Raw genomic sequence first — 23,956 nt, forward strand, 5'->3', positions numbered from 1 at the left:
TGAATCACTTTCACCCTGTTCTTCTTCAGAAATCCAACAGTGGCCTTAGATGTGTGTTTAGGATCATTATCATGTTGGAAACGTGCACGACGACCAAGGGCACGGAGTGATGGTAGCATCTTCTCTTTCAGTATAGAGCAATACATCTGTGAATTCATGATTCCATCAGTGAAATGCAGCTCCCCGACACCAGCAGCACTCATGCAGCCCCACATAAGGACACTGCCACCACCATGTTTCACTGTAGGCACCATGCATTTTTCTTTGTATTCCTCACCTTTGCGACGCCATACAGTTTTGATGCCATCAGTACCAAAAAAATTTATCTTGGTCTTATCACTCCAGAGTATAGAGTCCCAGTAGTCTTCATCTTTGTCAGCATGGGCCCTCGCAAACTCTAGGCAGGCTTTTTTGTGCCTGGGCTTTAGGAGAGGCTTTTTTCGTGGACAGCATCCATGCATGCCATTCCTCTGCAGTGTATGCCGTATTGTGTCACGGGAAATAGTCACCCCGGTTTGGCTTTCTACTTCTTTAGATAACTGCAGTGAACTTGCATGCCGATTTTCTTCAACCCTTCTCATCAGAAGACACTCCTGTCGAGGTGTTAACTTCCATGGATGACCTGGACGTCTCTCTGAGATGGTTGCAGTTCCATCTTTCTTAAATTTTTGTACCACTTTTGCGACAGTATTCTGACTTATAAGTAAAGCTTTGCTGATCTTCTTGTAGCCTTCACCTTTGTGGTGTAAAGAAATTATTTTCTTTGGGGAATTCTGAAGAGACAAGTTGAGCATCACTCTCCATCCAGCATCCAGTCACTAAAAGAGGTCATTGTTTGAAGACTGGAAAAAGATTGATGTTGCAAAATGTCGCCAACTTGTTCATTCCATGCCTAGAAGACTTGGTGCTGTCATTAAAAATCATGGAGGCCATCCAAAGTACTAGATGTAGTAGTTTTTGTTGTGGGGTGTACTCATTTTTGCACCACCCTAATTTGAGTAAAACTGAAAAATGTGTAATCCAAGTTATATTATTAACCTTACTTTTTCCCGTTATAAGTTAAACAGATGTTATATTAAACTCTGTCTTGTCAACATTTTGGAAATTGTGTTCATTGAGATATTGTTTAAAATGTTACTTTTCAAAGGGGGTGTACTCATTTACGCTGAGCACTGTATACTACAGTGCCTGGGGAGCAATTGGGAGGTTAAGTGCTTTGTTCAAGGGCACTTCAGCCCAAAATTCAGGCCATGGCTGCCCCATGTTAACCTAACCACATGTCTTTGGACTGTGGGGGAAACCGGAGCACCTGGGGGAAACCCACACAGACATGGGGAGAACATGCAAACTCCACACAGAAAGACCCTCTTCAGCCACTGGGCTCAAACCCAGAACCTTCTTGCTGTGAGGCAACAGTGTTAACCACTACACCACTGTGCCACCCTTTGTGGAGAAGAAAGGGGCTGGTCTTGGAACATGCACTGACTACTGGGGTTTAAACCAGATCATGGTGAAGTACCTGTACCCACTTGCCCCTTGTGCTGTCTGCTTTAGAGCAGCTCCGATCAGCTCAAATCTTTACCAAGCTGGACCTTTATAGCACATTTAACCTGATCCTGTCTGTCCTGTTTCCTGAGTTGTTCGCGCCGAGTCCTTTTTCCCGCGAGTGCCGGCGTTAATTACTAATCCTTTTTTAACTTTTTTTTCTATAAATAAATTTCCAGTATCGTCTTCATTTTTATTATACTGTCGCTTTCATTTTTGTACTTTTCACTTTCACTTTCCTTTTTCCGGTTTTTTTTTTTCCCGGTTTTTTCTCTTTCTTTTTTCGGAAGAACGCCGAGACCGGAAGCTTTCTTTTTTTCTCCTCCTGTGTAAAGTCCACAAGCGGAGGCCATCTGATCTGCTTTAATATCAACAGATCTTCATTTAAGGTACGTGAATCTTTTCATCATGGCACACCTTCAGCCTGTTCAGTGTGCTGAGTGCAGGATGTTTAGTCATTCTTCCTCCGTCACTAGCGATAGCTCTATTAGCTTTACTTGTGATAAGTGCAGATTAGTTAGCTCTCTGACGGAGAAGATTTCAGTGCTAGAAGCGCGTGTCCAGGCTTTAGAGCAGGTTAGTGAGCGTGAGAACAGTGTAGTTTCTGTTAGGGAAAGTCTGGACGCCCTAGGTGGAGTTAGCAATCCCCCAACTCCGGCATTAGAGCCCTTACAGCGGGGCGAATGGGTGACGGCTCGGCGGCATAAGCGTAGAGCCAAAGCTACCGCTGAGGCTCGCCCACGGGAGCACCACTCCTCTCCGCGTCACGTGTCGAACAGGTTTGCTCTCCTTAGTGATGCACCCACTGAGAAACCTGAAAGAGCTCTGGTTATAGGGGACTCTATCATACGGCACGTGAAATTAGCTCAGCCTTTAGGGGCACCAGCAGCTTTAGTCAGGTGTATACCGGGAGCCAGGGCGCCGGACATAGCAGGTAATCTTAGGGTCCTAGGCAAGCACAGGTTCTCAAAGATAGTTATCCATGCAGGAGCTAATGATATACGCCTTCGTCAGTCTGAGGTTACTAAGAGTAACTTTGTAGAGGTGTTTAAATTAGCGAAGGCGATGTCCGATGCTGTAGTATGCTCTGGCCCCATCCCAATGCGGCGTGGCGATGTAGCTTACAGCAGGTTATGGTCGCTGAACTGCTGGCTGTCCAGGTGGTGCTCTGAAAACAGTGTGGGCTTTATAGATAATTGGGCTAATTTTGAGGGCACTGCTGGCCTGTTAGGGCGGGACGGTATCCATCCCACTCGGGAAGGTGCTGCTCTCATTTCCTGCAGCATAGGTCATAGTCTCAGAACAGGCCTAGTTAATTTCTGACAATCCAGAGCCAAGGCCAGGGAGCAGACGAACAGGCTAAACCGACTGTCTGCTAGCTGCACAGAGTCGTCACTCAGGGTCCACTACATCGAGACTGTGTCTGTTCCCCGAGCTCAACAAAAAGGTAGAAATTTTCAGAGAGTTTGTTCCAGTAACCTAATCAATATAAAATTAGATCATACTGACTGTACAGCTGCTGCCAGCACCTTTGATCTAAAGGTGGGGCTATTAAATATTAGATCTCTTACATCTAAAGCGCTAATGGTTAATGAACTCATTACTGATCAGGAGTTTAATGTACTGTGTTTAACAGAAACATGGATTAAGCCAAATGAATATATAGCATTAAATGAAGCGAGTCCTCCTGGATACAGTTATATACACCAGCCTCGTCTAACTGGCAGAGGAGGAGGCGTCGCGGTTATTTATAACGATTATCTAGGTGTAACACACAAACCTGGTTATAAATTTAATACATTTGAAGTTCTTCATACTCATATAATGTATGTAGCCTCGAAAAATAAGTCTACCCAGTTAATTCCATTGCTTATTATTTACAGGCCCCCGGGGCCATATTCTGAGTTTCTTTCTGAATTTGCAGATTTTATCTCAGATCTGGTTATTTCCTTAGACAAAGCTTTAGTTGTCGGAGATTTTAATATTCACTTCGATAACCCAGAAGACCCTTTAAAAACAGCGTTTGTGTCCATCTTAGATTCAGTCGGGATTAAGCAGAATGTCATAGGACCGACCCATAATGGTGGTCACACCCTTGATCTAATACTAACATTCGGGTTAAACGTAGACAATATAGTCACACTTCCACAGTCTGAAGTTATCTCAGATCATTGTCTCATCTCATTCAAAATATGTCTGAGTAATAATATATGCACCTCACCACGCTACTGTATTAAACGTACTTTCACGTCAACTACTGCACAGAGCTTTATAAATGATCTCCCAGAGCTGTCAACTTTGATTGGGTCACTGTCAGCCCCTGCAGAACTCGATCAGGCAACTGAATGCTTAGAGTCAACATTCCGCCATACTTTAGATAATGTAGCTCCTCTAAAAAGGAAAATGGTCAGAGACAAAAAATTAGCACCCTGGTATAATGATGACACTCGCACATTAAAACAGACCACTCGAAAATTGGAACGTAAATGGCGTCAAACAAAATTGGTAGTGTTCAAATTGGCGTGGAAGGAGAGCTTCCTGAAGTATAGAAAAGCTCTTAGTGCTGCGAGATCAACATATCTCTCCTCCCTAATAGAAGATAACAAAAATAATCCTAGATTCCTATTTAATACTGTAGCAAAATTAACCAGGAATAAGTCCACTATCAACACATGCACACCTGCAGTATGTAGTAGCAACGACTTCATGAATTTTTTTAATGACAAAATTGAGAATATCCGACAAAAAATTCAAACTACTAATTTAAGGTTAGACAATGAAAGTGACCTTGTAGTTAACAATATAACTGTATCAGATCATCAGTTAGAATGTTTTACTCCCCTAAAAGAAACTGAATTACTTTCATTAATCTCTACATCAAAAGCCTCAACTTGCGTACTAGATCCCTTACCGACACATCTATTCAAACAGATAATGTCTGGAGTAATTGAACCGCTTCTAAAAATAATAAATTCTTCTCTTATGATTGGCTATGTACCCAAATCCTTTAAACTAGCAGTTATCAAACCCCTGATTAAAAAACCTGACCTTGATCCCTGTCAGCTGTCCAATTATCGGCCAATATCAAACCTCCCCTTTATCTCCAAGATCCTTGAAAAAGCTGTGGCACAGCAGTTATGCTCATATTTACATAGGAATAACATCCATGAAATGTATCAGTCAGGATTTAGACCTCATCATAGCACAGAGACAGCACTGGTTAAAGTAGTAAACGACCTACTGTTGGCGTCTGATCAGGGCTGTGTCTCGCTACTTGTGTTGCTTGACCTTAGTGCAGCATTTGATACCATTGATCATTCCATTCTTCTGGATAGACTAGAAAATGTTGTGGGAGTTAAGGGAATGGCCCTCTCCTGGCTCAGGTCTTATCTAACTGATCGTTATCAGTATGTCGATATAAATGGTGATATTTCTAGACGTACCGAGGTAAAGTTTGGTGTTCCACAAGGTTCTGTCTTGGGTCCACTGCTTTTTTCTCTATATATGTTACCTCTGGGCGATATTATTCATAAACATTGTATTAGTTTCCACTGTTATGCTGATGACACACAGTTGTATATCTCTGCAAAACCTGATGAGAGACACCAGCTTAATAAAATTGAGGAATGTGTTAAGGACATTAGACACTGGATGCTTATGAATTTCCTTCTGCTTAACTCTGACAAGACTGAAGTACTTGTGCTAGGACCACATACAGCTAGAAGTAAGTTTTCTGATTACACAGTAACTCTGGATGGCCTTTCTGTTTCTTCACGTGCAGCAGTAAAAGACCTCGGAGTGATTATTGACCCCAGTCTTTCATTCGAAACTCACATTGATAACATCACCCGGATAGCTTTCTTTCATCTCAGAAATATTGCAAAGATAAGAAATTTAATGTCATTGCATGATGCAGAAAAACTAGTCCATGCTTTCGTTACCTCCAGGTTGGATTATTGTAATGCCTTACTGTCTGGATGTTCCAATAAGTGCATAAACAAGCTCCAGTTAGTTCAAAATGCCGCAGCAAGAGTCCTTACTAGAACTAGAAAATATGACCACATCACGCCTGTCTTATCCACACTGCATTGGCTCCCAATCAAATTTCGTATTGATTATAAAATACTACTATTGACCTTTAAAGCACTAAATGGTCTCGCACCACAGTACCTGAGTGAACTTCTGCTCCTCTATGACCCGCCACGCCTACTTAGATCAAAAGGTGCAGGCTATCTGCTGGTACCTCGTATAGTGAAGGCTACATCAGGGGGCAGAGCCTTTTCTTACAAAGCCCCACTGTTATGGAACAGCCTTCCAAGTAGTGTTCGGGAATCAGACACAGTCTCAGCATTTAAGTCTAGGCTGAAAACATATCTGTTTAGTCAAGCCTTTTGTTAATGGTGTTTATGAGGTAAAGGAGTAGATCTGGAGGGTCCTCAGACATAGAGTGTTTTGGTAAACTGGGATGTATGGATGCTGTCAGTCCCCACTCGCTTGCTCACTCGAGTTTGTTGACGGTGCAGTGGCTGGCTGCTTTATGTCCCGGGGCTCCCTCATGCCTGTGTTACCTTCTGGCTCTCTCCTTTTAGTTATGCTGTCATAGTTAGTTGCCGGAGTCCCTGCTTGTACTCGGTGCAATATGTATACTGCTCCTACTTATTCAGGTGACAATGGGCATACCTAACCACCTGTGTTTTCTTTCTCTCCCCCCCCCCCCCCAAATCTGTCCCTCTGAGTTACATGGAGTCAACAGGAAATCTTTTGGTGGAGACGGTGGGGACCTCGACTGGCTATCGTAGCCTGCAGGGAATCGGCCGTCAGACATTCTGTCGCATGTCCCAGACCCGGTGAAATGTAACTGAATTGTCTTGGCCAGGCCTAAGGGTCCCATCTGCATCTCATCATTGCTGAGGAGTGTGCTCCCATCACCCAATCAAGCATCCAGCCAGAGCAGGTCATGATATATTTTTTACCATATTAACATGCCATTGTGCGTCATGCCTGATGTAAAGACTCTCGTCTCTGCGAGCCTACCACACAGATTTAATACTTGTCATTTTTAGGGCATACCTAACAACGTGTTTTCTTTCTCTCTCTCTCTCTCCCCCCCCCCCCCCCCCCATCTGTCCCTCTGAGTTACATGTTGATCCTGGGATTGAGATGCTGGCCTCTTCTGCCCCTCGGACCTGCTTGATCCATCCTGGTGCCCTGTGTCTGGTCGGAGTTTTATCGCCCCACTCTTGTGAAGGACGGCCCCATGAGGACAGTTGAGGGTTATACCTGTTAAAACTGTTAATATTATAGTCAGGCTGTCTGTTGCCCAAATGAGGATGGGTTCCCTTTTGAGTCTGGTTCCTCTCGAGGTTTCTTCCTCATGTCGTCTGAGGGAGTTTTTCCTTGCCACCGTCGCCACAGGCTTGCTCATTGGGGATAGATTAGGGATAAAATTAGCTCATGTTTTAAGTCGTTCAAATTCTGTAAAGCTGCTTTGCGACAATGTTTATTGTTAAAAGCGCTGTACAAATAAACTTGATTTGATTTGATTTTGATCCGAATATGCAGGGCCGACGAATAGAAAATTGCATTCAGCACCACGTCAGGCTACTGCAACTACTGCATCATGCCATATGGACTATCTTGTGTGCCCAGCATATTGCAATGTCTGATAAATGATGTACTGAGGAACATGCTCGGGAGGTGTGTCATAGCCTACATTGATGACCTTCTCATCTACTCCCCAGACATCGAAAGACACAAAACCCATGTCAAGGCGGTCTTGTCCAAACTACTAAGCAACCACCTGTTTGTCAAGGTGAACTGTGAATTTCACATAACCCAAGTCTCCTTCCTGAGTGACATGCTCAGTGCCCAGAGAATTACCATGGACCAAGACAAGGTCTCAGCTGTCACCACCTGGCCCATGCTTGCTACCATCAAGGAACTACAACATTTCCTGGGTTTTGCAATTTTTTTTTAAAATAGAAGATTCATAAGGGCGGCACGGTGGTGTAGTGGTTAGCACTGTCGCCTCACAGCAAGAAGGTCCGGGTTCGAGCCCCGTGGCCGGCGAGGGCCTTTCTGTGTGGAGTTTGCATGTTCTCCCTGTGTCCACGTGGGTTTCCTCCGGGTGCTCCAGTTTCCCCCACAGTCCAAAGACATGCAGGTTAGGTTAACTGGTGACTCTAAATTGACCGTAGGTGTGAATGTGTGTGTGAATGGTTGTCTGTGTCAGCCCTGTGATGACCTGGCGACTTGTCCAGGGTGTACCCTGCCTTTTGCCTGTAGTCAGCTGGGATAGGCTCCAGCTTGCTTGCGACCCTGTAGAACAGGATAAAGTGGCTAGAGATAATGAGAATGAGATGAGAAGATTCATAAGGGGGTTCAGCTGTATTGCTACCCCCCTTACAGCCCTGCTTAAAAACAGGGCCCAAGCACCTGAAATGGAACCCTGAGGCCTATAACACTTTTGATAAACTGAAAGCAGCCTTCACCATGGTGCCCATCTTGAAAAACCCAGACCTCACCAAACCCTTCATCGTCGAAGTGGGTGCCTCTGAATTGGGTCTTATCCCAGTGCTTCGGCGAATAGCCCAAACTTCATCCATTGGCTTTCTTCTTTAAGAAGTGAATACCTACTGAACAAAATTGACATTGGCAACTGAGAACTGTTAGCTGTCAAGTTGGCACGAGAAGAGTGGAGACACTAGCTGGAGGGGGTGTCACCCATTTACCATCTTTACTGACCACAGAAACCTGGAATACCTCAAGACAGCTAAAAGATTGAATCCCCGGCAAGCTTGCTGGGCCCTGTTTTTTACACGCCTTCACATCACCATTGCTTTCCAACCTGGCTCTAAAAATACCACAGCAGATGTATTATCCTGAGTTTTTCCTCCTTCAGTTCCAGCTATGAACTCTGAACCCGGCACGGTGGTGTAGTGGTTAGCGCTGTCGCCTCACAGCAAGAAGGTCCTGGGTTCGAGCCCCGTGGCCGGCGAGGGCCTTTCTGTGTGGAGTTTGCATGTTCTCCCCGTGTTCGCGTGGGTTTCCTCCGGGTGCTCCGGTTTCCCCCACAGTCCAAAGACATGCAGGTTAGGTTAACTAGGTGAGGGCCATATGTATATTATCATGTGATATTTCATGCTACCCTCGATAAATAAAGATTATTATTAACCCATAATACCACTTGCTTTCTTCATAAACTCCCTTACATGGAACATAGACTGTGAGGTGGGTCAAACTACCCATCGTTGACCTCCAGAAGGCTGCCCTCTTAGTCACAAGTATGTCCCTCCATAGCTGCGTGGATGGTTGATCACTTGGGCACACTCGTCTCCTGCCACAGGCCATCCGGGCAGCCAGCATACTTACAGTATCAATTACTCAAAGATGAGTATTGGTGGCCCAGTATGCTCACAGGCAAAGAATTTTTCTGTGTGCACACAAGCCAAAGTACCCCTGTAGCCACCTGTGGGCAAACTCATGCTGCTACCCAAGCCCCAATGTCCATGGTCCCACCTTGCCATCAACTTCATCATGAACCTCCCTAAATCTCAAAATAACACTGTCATTCTGGTCGTTATTGATTGATTGATTGATTCTCTAAGTCTTTACAACTCCTTCTGTTACTTGATCTCCCCACAGCCTATGAAATAGCTGAACTTCTTCAATTATATATTCCGGTATTTTGGCATCCCAGAGGATATTGTCAGTGATTGAGGGCCCTAATTCTCATTATGTTTCTGGGTCAAATTCTTGGACAAATGGAGAGTGTCTGTGAGTCTGATGTCAGGCTACCACCCTCAGTCCAATGGCCAGGTGGAAAGGGGGACTCAAGAAATCGGTGTTTTCCTCTGAATATTTTGCTCTACTAACCAGTGAGATTGGGCCCAGTTCCTGCCGTGGGCTGAATACACACAGAATTCTCTCTGATACTCAGTCACACAATTCGCCCCCTTCTAGTGCATACTGGGTTATCAACCTTCACTGTTCCCTTGGGACGACTCTCCTACTAACGTGCCTGCAGTTGATGATTGGTATAAATGCAGTGAGCAGGTATGGGAGAGTGTCCACCAGTACTTAGAGCTAGTAGTGCAAAAGTATAGGTATTTCGCTGACCGTCATAGAGGGGAAACCCATCAGTACCAACCTGGAGACAAAGTATGGCTTTCTACCAAGGAAATTTGAAACTCCCAAACCTGTAAAAAAGCCCACTGCAAAGTTCATCTGACCTTTCAAGAGATCACTGATACGCTGGGCTGTTGGTTACAGGCTCGACCTCCCCCAGCAGTATCGCCCCTCACCCATGTTTCATGTATCCTCTTTGAAACATGTCAGCCAGAGGGCCTGGTATGGCAACTTAACCCTCGCCTCCCACTTTGGATGGGAAACCAGCCTACACTGTCCACAGCATCCTCAATTCCTACCACAGAAGGGGCACAGTTGAGTATCTGGTAGAATGGGAGGTTTATGGCCCAGTGGAGCATAGCAGAGTTCCCTCAAAGGACATCTTAGACCCCTGCTGATCCAGAACTTTCACGCCACCCACCCTGACAAGCTTGTCTCTTACTGTAGGGGTCATCCAAGAAAAAGAATAGCTCCCAGAGTCTGTGTGTGTGTGTGTGTGGGGGGGGGGGGGGGGGGGGGGTTCTGTCATGTCAGCCGATGCTCAAAACTCCATTTCCTATAATGTGCAGCAGTCGTCCAACATGGCCACTATGTGACACAGAATCGCTAAAGTTTTAGGTAAACATTTTCACCTGACTCTCATTACTTCTGCATCACCACATGCTATTTATGGATGGATTGTACACACACTCATTGGAAATATTGCTCAGTACCATGTGTCTGTGTATACCAAGCCTTTTGTATGTTTTGCTGCTCTGGATTTTGACTACTGTTTGTATATTGGATTTTGCCTTTTGTCTCTGCCGCCACTGTTCTGTTTGCTGATTGCTTAACCACTGCTTGTCCACTGATTTTGCCTGTTGATTTGGATTTGTTCACCAGTCTGTCTTCATTAAAGTTCTCTCTGCAATTTCATTCAACCGTCGTCTAGCTTTGACAGTCAGAGTGCGTTGCCATGGCAACAAGCAACCTTGAAGCTGCGGCTTCTTTGGGAAACAATTTCGTTGATGGAACAAAATGTACTAATTATTTGGCCATGTTGTGTGTGTGTGTGTGTGTGTGTGTGTGTGTGTGTGTGTGTGTGTGTGTGTGTGTGTGATATGTCAGTTACCCAATACTAATTTCTCTTTATAGAACTGTTGTGTATATAAAAGCAACATCATGCTGCTATTGTACTGAATATCAGTACTCAGATATTAGACATTTAGAGGTTTTACCAGGCTAATACTATTATATCAGCAATTTAGATGAAATGTGCAGTAATTCGGTGTGTTTGTGTGTGTGTGTGCAGGAAATCATACACTATACAGAATGTATCGCTGTGAGATTGATGTTAATGACACCTGTAGAGGATCCATTCAGTTCCATTATGATGGAGAATTATTCGCCAGTCTGGATTTGAAAACTGAAACCTGGATTGCAGCTAAATCTCAAGCTGAGATCTTCATAAAAGAGATTGACCCGAGAGGAGATGAGGCAAAAAACTGGAAGTACTACCTGGAGAATGAGTGTATCAGGTGGTTAAAGATTTATGTGTTCTCCAGGAGAGAGACTGTGGAAAGGAAAGGTATGTGATCTGCTTTATTTCTGTAACTGTCACATATTGTGTCTGAAATGTTAGTTACTATATATTAATTTCTTATTTATAGACAAAAAGTAAAAACAAAACAAAAAAAGAACTTTTTGCAATATTAACAAAATCAGTGACGTTATTAAAGCAAAACATAGACGTATTAAATGATTGCAACATAAAAAGATAAAATGCATAAAACTAGCGAACCAGACACAATGACATTTTCTGTGCTCTGCAACACGATAAGTAAAAGTTAATGCCATTTATCTTCTTCTTCTTCTGGCTGCTCCCAATTAGGGGTCGCCACAGCGGATCTTTCGTCTCCATTGCTCCCTGTCTTCAGCATCCTTCTCTACCACACCTGCCACTTTCATGTCCTCTCTCACCACACCCATGTATCTCCTCTTTGGCCTTCCTTGTTTTCATTTGCCTGGCAGCTCCATCCTCAACATTCTCCTTCCCACATGCTCTGCATCTCTTTTCAGGATGTGCCCATGTTACACCCCTGTAAAGGGGAATAATAAATGAGAAACACAGACACGATGTTGCTTCAGTCACGTCCAGTGTTGTAATGAACTTTTTCACAAATACACAATTTTCTCAACATTACGTTGCTGTCAAATCAGCAACTGTTATAACAACTGTTATCTCAAAAGATTGCTCAGTTAGAAAAAAAATAAAGTATTGTACTGGAAACACAAAATATCTTTACAATGGTTTGAATCAGAATTGTCAAACTGTACATTTAAATGGACAGCAACTGTATGGTAATATAAACTCAAGTTTTTATCTGCTTCAGTTTAAATATAAATGAAAATATACCACATCTGTCATGTATAGTAGTCATAACCAAACTTGTATCTTGCAAAATGGAAGCTATTATCACTCTTTTACCCATACAGATAAAAAGAATAACAGTGCTAAACATTTATAATCAAGTATTCTCATTAAATGTCGAACATTGCACACAAACGGCACAACTTCACCCCTGAAACAACATCGTCGCGCCACACAACGCAGCTAGCAAGGAAGCTACGGCGAGTGTAACATTCAAGTAAAACAAAACTTATTAGCTCTCAAAGTTACTGCAAACTCCAGTATCTTGCTTCCTACTTATCTCTTAAGACACAGTAAACATAGAAACGCATCACAAAACTGATTATGTTCACTTTTCTTACCTGTAAAGGGGAATAATAAATGAGAAACACAGACACGATGTTGCTTCAGTCACGTCCAGTGTTGTAATGGACGAGTGAAAACACCGTTTTCCCCATAGACATATAAACATAGACACCGCATTGAGCTGGTGGCCCGTTGCTGGGATACGTCAGAGTGTCCGCCATATTGGATGTGGGAAATCTTCCCCATAAACCAATGCAAGTAAATGGACTGAACTTCATAAAGCCCCTTTCTACAATATAGTAGCCTATATTTATTTTCTATACAAACCTCGGAGCGAGGCAACAGTCATGCTAGTTTATGTTTATTACAGTCTTATGTATTTATTAATACAATCTTCTGATACCGTGTATGTCCTTGGCTTAATGGGTACTTTTGTAGCCTTTGGTGGCATTTTAAAGTCGCTTTCTAATTATGCTAGTCAGACTGACAAGCACACCAGCGGCATCACTGTCAGCTGAAGCCCTTTCAACTGAAATGCCATTGGGGGCTTCGCCCAGCCCCTGTACACTGCAAACTAGCGACAGATATGCGATAGATAGCTCAGGTAAGTTAATCAGTCAGCATACCGTAGCAAGCTACCAAAACCTGAGGCCAAAATAACCAACCTACAAGACTGAATATGATAAATGATGGAAATAGTGGAAAAACTGGAAATAGTGAATGAAAATAAAAATTTACTGTTTTATTTATTGAGTCACCACACAGACCTACTCTCGTTGAATAAAGTGAGCTGAATGACCACCAAACTGAGTTCGGCCAGGTTCTAACGTCATACCAAAAGAAAATACATCACTGATTCCTTCACATTCAGAAAGGTTAAAAACATTCATCATACGTTCAAAAACGCTCATCATAGTGTGGCACTGTATTATCTAATTCTCACTGCTTATAACTATACACCTCCCCGGTGGAGATGAGCTGGGAAACTGCAGACTGAAGGAACAGCTCCCTCTCTGATCCTGACTGTCTGACCTGTTCTGTCCAAATCCTCCGTTCTGAAGTGTTCACTGCAGAGCATGGATGACGGAGTAGCAGAAAACCCTTCCCGTCGCACAGCTGTCTCCCACTGCTTTTTCATGTCTTTATTTTTGGGAAACCTACATAGTATGTGAAAAGTTAGCTAAGCAACTACCAACAATCAGCGTAGTTACGAAGGAAATACTTCGTTGTTTGGAGACAGGTTTCACCGAGTGGCTATTACGCGTGAGACTTCATATTAGCCACAAAGTCAGAAAAATCTGTTCGTAAAATTACATGATAATGACCAAATACAATGAAAAGTATTTTTCCAGTCTCCCCTGTGAAAGGTAATCCCATGTGATCTCGTTTGGACGGTAAACCTGTTGGTACAGTTAAACGCAGCACATGAATGAGGCATCTTTATTCTCGGCTACTGTCTAGATGCTATACCAGAGATGGTTGAAGAATCTCCACTTTGCCACATCCAATATGGCGGCGAGGATGATGTATGATTCTACGCAGAAGGCGGCGTCTATGTTTATATGTCTATGGTTTTCCCCTCTACCGTCTGAGCTCAGACGTAAGCAATCAAAAACCGAACACCAGAGGTGATTTGAGGATTAGCTTTCAAGAAATAACTTAGAAGAAGTGGCACTTTAGGAAACAATATAAAACATTAATCAGCACTTTTCCGAAATAACATAAGGAATTAATTATGTTTTAAACACAGATTATCCCTTGTAGCTCACTCTATGCTTGTTAGTTTAGAAGACCAGAGTAGCAGATAACAAATCACTCGATCAGTAGATCACAATGAATTTCACCTTAATCAGCTTTTTTAACCTTTATAATTACTTGTGATGTTTTGTTCTTAACCATGTACTTTTTCATGAATTAAAACATTCTTTTGCTTACTGTTTTTAAAGCATTTTAGCATTTTCAACAGCAATTTTTTTAACTATTACACCCATACCATCTCAGTCTCATCTCTCTTAGCTTAATTCCCAAGCTTTCCACATGTGCTGTCCCTCTGATGTGCTCGTTCCTTATCCTGTCCAACCTTGTCACTCCCATCGCAAACCTTAACATCCTCAACTCCACCACCTCCAACTTTAGCTCCTGTCTCTTCATTAAGGTTATGGTCTCCAATCCATACATCACAGCTGGTCGCACTACTGTCTTATACATCTTACCTTTCACTTTTGCTGGGACTTTCCTATCACAAATGACTCCCGAAATCCTTCTCCAACTGCTCCACCTTGCCTGCACACTCTCTCACCTCACTATCGCAGCCCCCATTTTCCTGCACAGTTGACCCCAGGTACTTGAATTCACCAACTTTCTTTACGTCTGCTCCTTGCATCTTCACTACACTCTCATCCCCATTCTCATTGATGCACATGTATTCTGTTTTGCTACTGCTCACCTTCATTCCTCTTTGTTCCAGTGCATACCTCCATCTCTCCAAGCCCAACTCAATCTCCTTTCTACTTTCACCACATATCACAATATCATCCGCAAACATCATGTTCCATGGTGACTCTTGCCTCACTTCATCTGTAAAGCTATCCATCACTATGGCAAACAAAAAAGGACTCAAAGCAGATCCTTGATGGAGTCCCACCTTCACCTTGAACCAGTCAGTTGTTCCAACTGCACAACTCACTGCTGTTTCACTGTTCTTATACATGTCTTGCACCACTCTAATATACTTCTCATTCACTCCACTCTTACTCATACAATACCATAACTCATCTCTCGGCACTCTATCGTATGCCTTCTCCAGGTCTACAAACACACAATGTAGCTTTCTCTGGCCTTCTCTGTACTTCTCCATGAACAAACTTAAAGCAGGGGCATCGTGGCTTAGGTGGATAAGGTGCCATACCATAAATTCAGGGACCCGGGTTCGATTCTGACCCGAGGTCATTTCCTGATCCCTCCCCGTCTCTCTCCTGCTCATTTCCTGTCTCTATACTGTCCTATCCAATAAAGGTGGAAAAAGCCCCCCAAAAAAATCTTTAAAAAAAAAAAATTCTTAAAACAAAAACTGCATCTGACGTGCTCTTCCTTGGCGTAAACCTGTAGTGCTGTTCACAGATTGCTACCTCTCTTCTCAGTCTCGCGTCCAATACCCTTTCCCATAGCTTCATGGTGTGGCGCATCAATTTTATTCCTCTGTAATTACTGCAGCTCTGTACATCTCTCTTATTCTTGTATATTGGGACTAGCACACTCTTTCTCCATTCATTTGGCATTTTCTCATTCTCTAGGATCTTATTAAACAATCTCATTAGAAACTCCACAGCCGTCTCACCCAAACATCTCCAAGCCTCAATCGGGAAACCATCTGGTCTGACTGCTTTCCCAGTCTTCATTCTTTTCATGGCTGCCCTCACCTCATCCTTACTAACCAACTCTGCTTCCTGATTTGCTGTCTCCAATGAATCTGACCTTTTCTCTCTTGGATTCTCCTCATTTAATAAATCCTCAAAGTACTCTTTCCACCTTTTTAATACACTCTCTTTGTTTGTCAGCACATTTCCATTTACATCTTTCATCACTCTTACCTGCTGTACATCCCTCGCTTCCCTGTTTCTCTGCCTAGCTAGTCTGTACAGGTCTTTCTCTCTTTCTTTGGTCTCCAGTCTTTCGTACAATTCCTGGTATGCATCACAAAACTTGACAGGATTCTTTGTTGTGTCAGTAATATGCATATTGCAATTCGTCCAATTCAGTCCATTTTACCAGAGTTATGGCAGAGTTGCCAGCAGGGGATATTGTGTTCTCGGAGCACTCTTGTTCTCTCTTGGAATCAGGATTCAGATTTGTGAACCTTTGCATGATATGGTGAAAATGAGAGCAGCTTGTCACAAGTCTGAGATATTTGCTCTTTATTTTTACAGGTTTGAACGTTCTGTACAACGGCACGGTCGTACTCAGAATGAACAGGTCTATCCCAGAGTTTACTGGTGGTGTTCTGGTGGACGGGGTGCTGTTTTTCTGCAACTCCCCGAACATCCTGATGGAGAAGAGGAAGATTGAAACCTGCAAATGTAGGCATGTCTGTGTTCATGGCCATCAGGATGACGTTATGTTCTTATTGTCTGCAGTACTGAAAGCCTTTAATCGCACTGAAGGTGAGACTTTAACTGTTCATGAATGCTGGTTTCTCACTAGAGTTCATCAGAAATTGATAAAATACTTGTAAATGATAGATTGCCTACTTGCTGAACCACACTACATGCTGTGAAATAAAGTCAAGATGCTCTGAATGAAGAACATTCACCTTGTAGATTAATCATTTGATTAAAGACCTTTTCAGCCATTTTCCACCCATGTTGTCAAGCAAAGCAGCATGAAATAATGTTTTCTGAGGGCATGGAAGATTGAAAGCCAAGCTAAAATAATTCCTGACACAGAGGTGTATTAAGTGTGTGTGTGTGTGTGTGTGTGTGTGTGTGTGTGTGTGTGTGTGTTTTTTCAGGATCTGTACAGTGGATGCTTGTTTGTGGTGATTTCAACATCACAAGAGCATACCTGAAGTTCAGCTATAATGAGAGTTTCATCATTTTTCATCTGAATAATGAAACGTGGACTCAATGTGATGATGATGGTGAAGCTGCGGTGATCATAAAGATGTTGGAGACCAAGTTTGCTGAGAGTGGGAGGAGCATCCTGCAGATAGTGTGTAAGTTTGGGGATGAGCCGGAGAAAGGTGGGGTGGGGGGGCTGTCTGCTCTGTTACTGTAACTGACACACACACACACACACACACACACGGAGTGCATTTATCACTGATCTTTCCTTTGCCTTTTCCTCTGTCCCTTGTCAAGCCCTGCAATCTGAGAGTTTAAGGGCAAATCCTGAGAGATTGAAGAAACCCTTCCTACACAACTCCAGATTTACAGAGTGAAAACATTTATTGATGAATACTGTTCTGATTTAACAGGTGGAGGATCAGGACGAGGTCGAATTGGCATTTTTGCACCCATCGCTGTCCTCGTCATTACTGCCTTCATTGTCCTTCTCATTGTTGGAATCCGCTACATGAAGAAGTAGTGTGGTGAGCAAAATTCAAACATGAAGTTCAACAGAAACAATGAAAACATTCCCCTGAGAGGTGTCTTAAATTTGTATATTTTAATATTTATATTAAATTATACAGTGTTTTTTTTTAAAAATTGATATTATTTGAGATGTAAATATCCCAGAAACTACATAGTCTCAGCAAATTAAACTGAACAGGCTTAATGTTGAGCAATACAAGATTTATTCCTCAAAATCTGAATGAGAAATTCAAAGGTATGTGGACTCCATGAACAATTTCACAAATTTTCAATATGCGTGCTGCCTGACGTGCGTGCACGCGTGCGCGCGCACACACAGAGACAGCCTTCCTCTTTGAACTTTTTGTGCTGTGTCTGAATCTGTATTGTAGCTGGTGTATTTTTAGAGAATTCTCTCATAAATGCACGCTGCAGTCTTGTTGGACTGTGTTCGATCGTACTCTCACACACAACACCTTTTCTTTTCCAGTGAATGGCATTTCTATACCTAAAAAGATAAAAACAAAAAACATTAAACATAAAATTCTGACCTGTTTCCACACATGCTGTTAAAATTTTAGGTCAGTTGAACGAGAATTGGCAAAGTTATTAGATTGTGAAATTATATCAGATTTTTTGAAATACCCCGTATATATTTACAGCTTAATTGTGTAAACTGATATGTAGAGTGTGTAAAACCAGCTCCATCATCACTAATAACGGTCTGTCCATAATCTGTCTTTCAGGCAGAAAACATGATCCAGTCAATCCCTGTAAGTAAACTTCCAATAGTTGGTGTAGAATATTGGGTTATTCCCTTTTAATATTTTTTCCCCTACTTTTTCATGGAATTGCTATTGTTTGTTTGTTTGTTTGTTTGTTTGTAACAGCTGCTGAAGATTCTCCAGTAATCACAGTGAGCAGTGTGAGGGATCTCCTGGCAGAGAGAAGTGTTCTCCTGAAGAACAATCTCATCTCATCTCATTATCTCTAGCCACTTTATCCTTCTACAGGGTCGCAGGCAAGCTGGAGCCTATCCCAGCTGACTACGGGCAAAAGGCGGGGTACACCCTGGATAAGTCGCCAGGTCATCACAGGGCTGACACATAGACACAGACAACCATTCACACTCACATTCACACCTACACTCAATTTAGAGCCACCAGTTAACCTAACCTGCATGTCTTTGGACTGTGGGGGAAACCGGAGCACCCGGAGGAAACCCACGTGGACACGGGGAGAACATGCAAACTCCGCACAGAAAGGCCCTCGCCGGCCACGGGGCTCGAACCCGGACCTTCTTGCTGTGAGGCAACAGCGCTAACCACTACACCACCGTGCCGCCCCATTTTAAATCTATTTGGTATTATTACTATCTATTTGGTAGTTTGGTAAGACAAGCTAATTTTCATTAATTGAAATGCAATAATTTACCCCAAAAAAATTAAAACGAATAAAAGTAATGATTGCTCAAAAAAATAATTGTTTCAAGGCATCGTATTGATTCATTGGGCAGGGGTCGTGTCCCAAAATTCTGTGTAGCAATCACTGACAACCATAAGATGGTGATATAGTGTGTGTCAGGACTAAAATTTTTGAAAATTGAAACCATAATAAACTAAAAAGAAATCGAAATGAGTCCATGAAATAAAAACTAAACTGAAAGCAACGAAAATAACAAACTAAACACATTGTACCATTAGAACACTGGAGTGATAGTTGCTGGAAATGGGCCTCTATACACCTATGGAGATATTGCACCAAAAACCAGACATTTGCAGCTAGAATAGTCATTTACCACATTAGCAATGTATAGAGTGGATTTCTGATTAGTTTAAAGTGATCTTCATTGAAAAGAACAGTGCTTTTCTTTCAAAAATAAGGACATTTCAAAGTGACCCCAAACTTTTGAACAGTAGTGTATTTTTTAATTTTTTTTATGTCAGATTTTGAATGCTTTTTTGTGATATACTGTGACTGACTGTTTGAAATGTGAAAAAATGAAGTGATCTTTCACATAACTGTTTATCTTAATGAAGGATCGTTTACTGATCTGTGAAAAATTAAATCAGAATCAGGTTTATTATCCAGTACGTTCTCACACCAAAGCAAATTCCTTGGATGTTTGATGCATGAAAAATTAAGATAAAAAATATTTAAGTAAAGAGATAAAAGAAGAAATATAAATGGAATAAAAAATATGAAGAATTATAAAATATACATTTAGAAAATAAACATTTATAGAGTTGGCACGGTGGTGTAGATGTTAGCACTGTTGCTTCACAGCAAGAAGGTTCTGGTTTCTAGCCCAGCAGTTGACATGAGCCTGACACGAGTGTGGAGTTTGCATGCTCTCCCCGTGTGTACATCGGTTTTCTCCACAGTCCAAAGACATGCAGGTTAGGCTAATTGGTGGCTCCAAATTGACTGTAGGTGTGAATGGTTGTTTATCTCGATGCGTCAGCCCTATGATGATCTGGCAACTTGTCCAGGGTGAACCCCGCCTCTCGCCCATAGTCAGCTGGGATAGGCTCCAGCTTGCCTGCAACACTGCACAGGATAAGCAGCTAGAAATGATGGATGGATAAACATTTTAGAGTCTGTGCAATTAATTATTTCAGTGAATAAGCTCTACAGTCTACAGTGTAGACTGTAGAGCTTATTCAACACACCATCTTTATTCTGTGACCTTTATTGCACATTCCGGCTCACAGTGTAGAGTCTACACTGTGAGCCGGAATGTGCAATAAAGGTCACAGAATAAAGATGGTGTGTTGTCATGAAATGCGCAAACTGCAATCCAGAGGGAAAGTGTGTTAATGTGACGCAGTGTGAGTGGGTGGGAGGGTAGTCAGAGTCAGTGGGGTCTCGGCCCTTATTGATGAGGCAGCTGCAGTGGGGAAAAATCTGACCTTAAGGTGTGCAGTTTTGGTTCTAATGGACTGCAGCCTCCTACCAGTGGGAAGTGATTCAAACAGTTTGTGTCTGGAGTGGAAGGGGACGGCCACAATCCTTTCTGCTCTCCTCAGGATCCTGGACTCCTACAGGTCCTGAAGAGATGGAAGGTTGCAGCCAATCACCTTCTCAGCAAAGCGAATGATGCGTTGCAGTCTGCCCTCGTCCCTGGCAGTGGCAACAGCATAGCAGACAGAGATGGAGGAGACGAGGATGGACTCGATGATCGCGATTGTTAAAAAGTGCACCCTCATTGTCCTTGGCAGAGTGAACTTCAACTGCAACAGGAAGAACATCCTCTGCTGTGCTTTCTTGGTGAGAGAACTGATGTTCATCTCCCACTTGAGGTCCTGAGTGATTATAGTGCTCAGGAAGCAGAAAGTCTCCACAGAGGTCACTGGGGAGTCGAACAGGGTGATGGGGGGTATGGCATAGCTCCTGCTCAAGTCCACAATCCTCTCATCCAATGTCTTTAGAGCATTAAGATCCAAGTTCTGCTTGCACCAGGACACCAGATGGTCAATCTCCCACCTGTAGGCAGACTCCTCATCAGAGATGAGTCCAGTGAGGGTGATGTCATCTGAGAACTTCAGGAGCTTGACTGACTGATGACTGGAGGTGTAACTATTGGTGTACAGGGAGAAGAGTAGAGGAGTGAAGACGCAGCCTTGGTAGGCCGTAAGGTGAACCCCGAAAAGTCTTTCAGAAACAAGATTCCGCTCCGACGTCTCCGAACTACATAATATCCAATTCTTAAAAATGGACGTATTATGAAATGATGTCATCAAAAAGTTCTCACCTTGTAATGCTGTCAATTTTTCGCACGAAGGCTTGAAAAAGCGAACTAATGTCATCGGCGCGGAATGATATTTTGGCACCGCGGAATAAGATTTTGCTACAGAACAGGTTCCACGGTTGCTGACGTATCCCATAAACACCCGCGACGTAGCCCCATTTCGTAAACAAGAGACCAACATGGCAGCTGCCACAGCCTCGTCTAGCAGCAGTGGAGGAGAGGAAAGTTTGGAAATAATGGCAAAAAGGAGAACTTCTTGGACGTAAGCAGTGCTATATGCATATAGCTTCTGTGAAGCATGGAGTGACCCAGGAATTTACCTTCAAACGGTGGAATACATACCGGGACAGTATGAGTTTGACAAGATACCCGAGGATGCTGCCTTCCACCCTGCATGTTACCGCAGGTTTACGGACAAACTTGCTATTGAACGAGCGGGAAAGCGTATGGTGCACGAGAAAGAAGGGGGAGATGAAACTCAAGATGCCGCAAGACCCCCTGAAGCTGCCCCCCCCCCGAAGCTGGCCCCTCAACATCGGGCAGCACTAAGAGTCTTAGATCCAGGTCAGCACTGCTTATGTCCAGCTCAGGTCCCGTCCTTCCTGCCCTGTGCATTATATGTAAAAAAAAAAACCTCAAATTCGTCTTAAAGGGAGGCAAACGACAAAGGGAAGCTCTTTCAAAAGCTGAGACCTTAACAGCAGGTAAGCAAACCCACCCATCCCCCCCCCCCACACACACACACACACACACACTCACACAAAGGGTCACAATCACTGATCAACCCACCAACCCCCCTGCCCCCACACACACAAAGGGTCACTATCACTGATGACTATCTACAGTGCTATCTCCCTCTGCAAGTGTGTTTGCATGCATGGATGTTATGTTTCAATGTTTGTATGCATGTAACATATGTGTGCCTTTATGTGAATATGCTACTGGCAAACTTAAATTCCTATGTGGTAATAAGCATGTCTTTCTGTCTGGCAAGGCAAGTTGCAGACTGCTGCTGAGACTAAAGATGACCACAGTATTCTGGTACACATTAAGGACAAAGACTGTGTGGCTCTGGAGGTGCAGTACCACAAGAGCTGCTACCAGCAGTACACCAGATTTCTGAATGAGCCTGCTAGACAAGAGAAGGACAAGTAAGCCATGTACTAACTTCTCATACATGACCATAGAATGCTACTTGCTACTGTTCAATGTGAAGACAATTAGTCACAGCACTGTGTGTGTGTGTGTGTGTGTGTGTCTTCCCCCCCCTCTCTCTTTCTCTGTCACTGACACCTAGGTCATTGCCTGGATGCTGACCCCTGCCTTTTTGCACCGTGCCACAGGACTTTTATATATATATATATATATTTTTTTTTTTTTTTTTTTTTGTGTGTGTATATATAAATTTGCATTTGTAATGTGTATATATCACTGTTTTGTTGTTTACATTTTCTATTAAAGTTTGCAATTTGCCACATAGTTCTGTTGTGTGATGTATGATGACTCAGTCTTGCATCTTTGTTGCCGCTGCTGCAGGTGCATAGTGCTGCCTAGTGCGTTTACCTACCTCTACTGTGCCGCTGCATAGGTAGTGAATACTTGAATCCCTGCCATTGTGCCTCTGAACTGAGCAATAGAACTGCAATATTATATATAGGTTGTATTATTATTATTATTATTATTATTATTATTGTGTATTATTATTCCTATGGACTCTTCTCCTTCCTGCACAATTTCTTAAATCTTGATCTGAAATCACACGCATTGCCTATATATTATATATGCCATTTTATGGCTAATCCATGGTGTGTATAGCCCACAATGACGAGTCAATACTCTATTCCATTACTGCCTGTGTAACATTGTAGGTCTGTTTTTCAAGCAAATTGTTTTATGGTTGATCAGTACTTTTATAGTTAATAACCTAAGAGAATGAATACATGAATGGTCCTAGTTATAGACCATTACACCATATTTTGTACTATAATAATGGTGATAAAAATTATTTTTATTCTAATAATATAAACACTTCAATATACCACATATATGCAATATTGTCTTAGTGATGTATTTAAAGCACTATTTAGGACTTAGAAGACATTTCACCCACTTTGGAGGGTGTTTTGGAGACTTTTTCTACTAACGTGACTGTAATTACGCAAGCTGTCAGCTGATCTGTGGTCAAAAATCAGCAACGCGATTGGTCCAGACCGGTCACATGATGTCCCGACACGTCATTTTTAGAGGAAAATACTTCGCCATGCGATCACTTGGTGCGAGGAATTGACAGGATTATAAGGTGAGAACTTTTTTTTCGCCACACTTTCTAGTACTCATTCTTAGTTTTAAAATAAATATTTCGTAGTTCGGGGACGTCGGAGCGAGATGAAACGAAAACGGGGTTCACCTTACGGCCTATGGGGGGGGATTCAGTGCTGATGGTCTGGGAGTCAGAGACATGTTTCCTCAGCTTCACATGCTGCTTCCTGTCAGACAGGAAGTGGGTGATCCACCTGCAGGTGGAGTCAGGCATGCCCAGCTGAGAGCTTGTCCTGCAGAAGAGCCAGGATGATGGTGTTGAAGGCAGAACTAAAATCCACAAACAAGATCCTAGCATAGGTTCCTGGGGAGTCCAGGTGCTGGAGGATCAAATGCAGAACCATGTTGACAGCATCGTCTACAGACCTGATGGCTCTGAAGGCAAACTGCAAGGGGTCCAGGAGCAGGTTACTGATGTGTATATAAGATGAGAAAGCACAAGGTGCTCAA

At 42.9% G+C, this 23,956-nt stretch overlaps 1 protein-coding gene across 3 annotated transcripts in view; it reads left to right on the forward strand.

Annotated features, from left to right (window-relative positions):
- LOC132872884 (uncharacterized) overlaps positions 1 to 22,594 on the forward strand; it is a 36,579-nt gene extending 13,985 nt beyond the window's left edge. Inside the window, exons 3-11 of one of the 3 annotated variants that reach the window (XR_009651503.1) lie at positions 10,964 to 11,239; positions 16,294 to 16,527; positions 16,875 to 17,078; positions 17,340 to 17,453; positions 18,183 to 18,209; positions 18,327 to 18,352; positions 20,466 to 21,891; positions 22,182 to 22,338; positions 22,485 to 22,594. Coding sequence is in view for 2 of the 3 variants with exons in the window: in XM_060908001.1 (XP_060763984.1) it covers positions 10,964 to 11,239; positions 16,294 to 16,527; positions 16,875 to 17,078; positions 17,340 to 17,449 (824 nt within the window). In the remaining variant the exon portion in view is untranslated. Of the gene's footprint in view, positions 1 to 10,963; positions 11,240 to 16,293; positions 16,528 to 16,874; positions 17,079 to 17,339; positions 17,454 to 18,182; positions 18,210 to 18,326; positions 18,643 to 20,465; positions 21,892 to 22,181; positions 22,339 to 22,484 lie in introns of those variants that run through there. The other 2 variants (XM_060908001.1, XM_060908002.1) reach the window with 2 other exon arrangements.
- The last annotated feature ends 1,362 nt before the right edge of the window (positions 22,595 to 23,956 follow it).

Source organism: Neoarius graeffei, chromosome 24, assembly GCF_027579695.1.
Source record: "Neoarius graeffei isolate fNeoGra1 chromosome 24, fNeoGra1.pri, whole genome shotgun sequence".
Lineage (NCBI taxonomy): Eukaryota > Metazoa > Chordata > Actinopteri > Siluriformes > Ariidae > Neoarius > Neoarius graeffei.